This window comes from Antrostomus carolinensis, unplaced genomic scaffold, assembly GCF_000700745.2.
Source record: "Antrostomus carolinensis isolate BGI_N321 unplaced genomic scaffold, ASM70074v2 scaffold35158, whole genome shotgun sequence".
Lineage (NCBI taxonomy): Eukaryota > Metazoa > Chordata > Aves > Caprimulgiformes > Caprimulgidae > Antrostomus > Antrostomus carolinensis.
This window is the reverse complement of record NW_010334258.1, coordinates 590-868: the sequence shown is the minus strand read 5'-3', so window position 1 is coordinate 868 and position 279 is coordinate 590. Positions and strand designations below refer to the sequence as shown.

Below are 279 nucleotides of genomic sequence, written 5' to 3'. Positions count from 1 at the left end.
GCCCCAGCCCCGCCCCTGCCCCCGACTGCCCCATGGACTCTCCTCGGGTGAAGGCGGAGCCGGGGGTCCCCGTGGTGACCAAGCGGGACGGCGCCATCTCTGATGACACTAAAGCTGCCCTCAAAGCTGCTCTGCTCAAGTCGGCCATGAGGAACAAGAGCAAAGGTGAGGAGAACCTCAACGTCTGCGGTGGGGTGGCTCCATCTCCAGACTCTTGGGTCACGGGGGTTGGGTTGGGTTGGGTTGGGTTGAGGTTGGGTGGGGGCTTCATCTTGGGGC

At 64.5% G+C, this 279-nt stretch overlaps 1 protein-coding gene across 1 annotated transcript in view; it reads left to right on the top strand.

The window, feature by feature from the left end:
• LOC104529765 (mitogen-activated protein kinase 7) overlaps positions 1 to 189 on the top strand; it is a gene marked incomplete at its 3' end in the record, with an annotated part of 1,647 nt that extends 1,458 nt beyond the window's left edge. Inside the window, exon 2 of the mRNA XM_029086542.1 lies at positions 54 to 189. Within this exon, the coding sequence (XP_028942375.1) occupies positions 54 to 189 (136 nt within the window). The remainder of the gene's footprint in view (positions 1 to 53) is intronic.
• Positions 190 to 279: the final 90 nt, after the last annotated feature.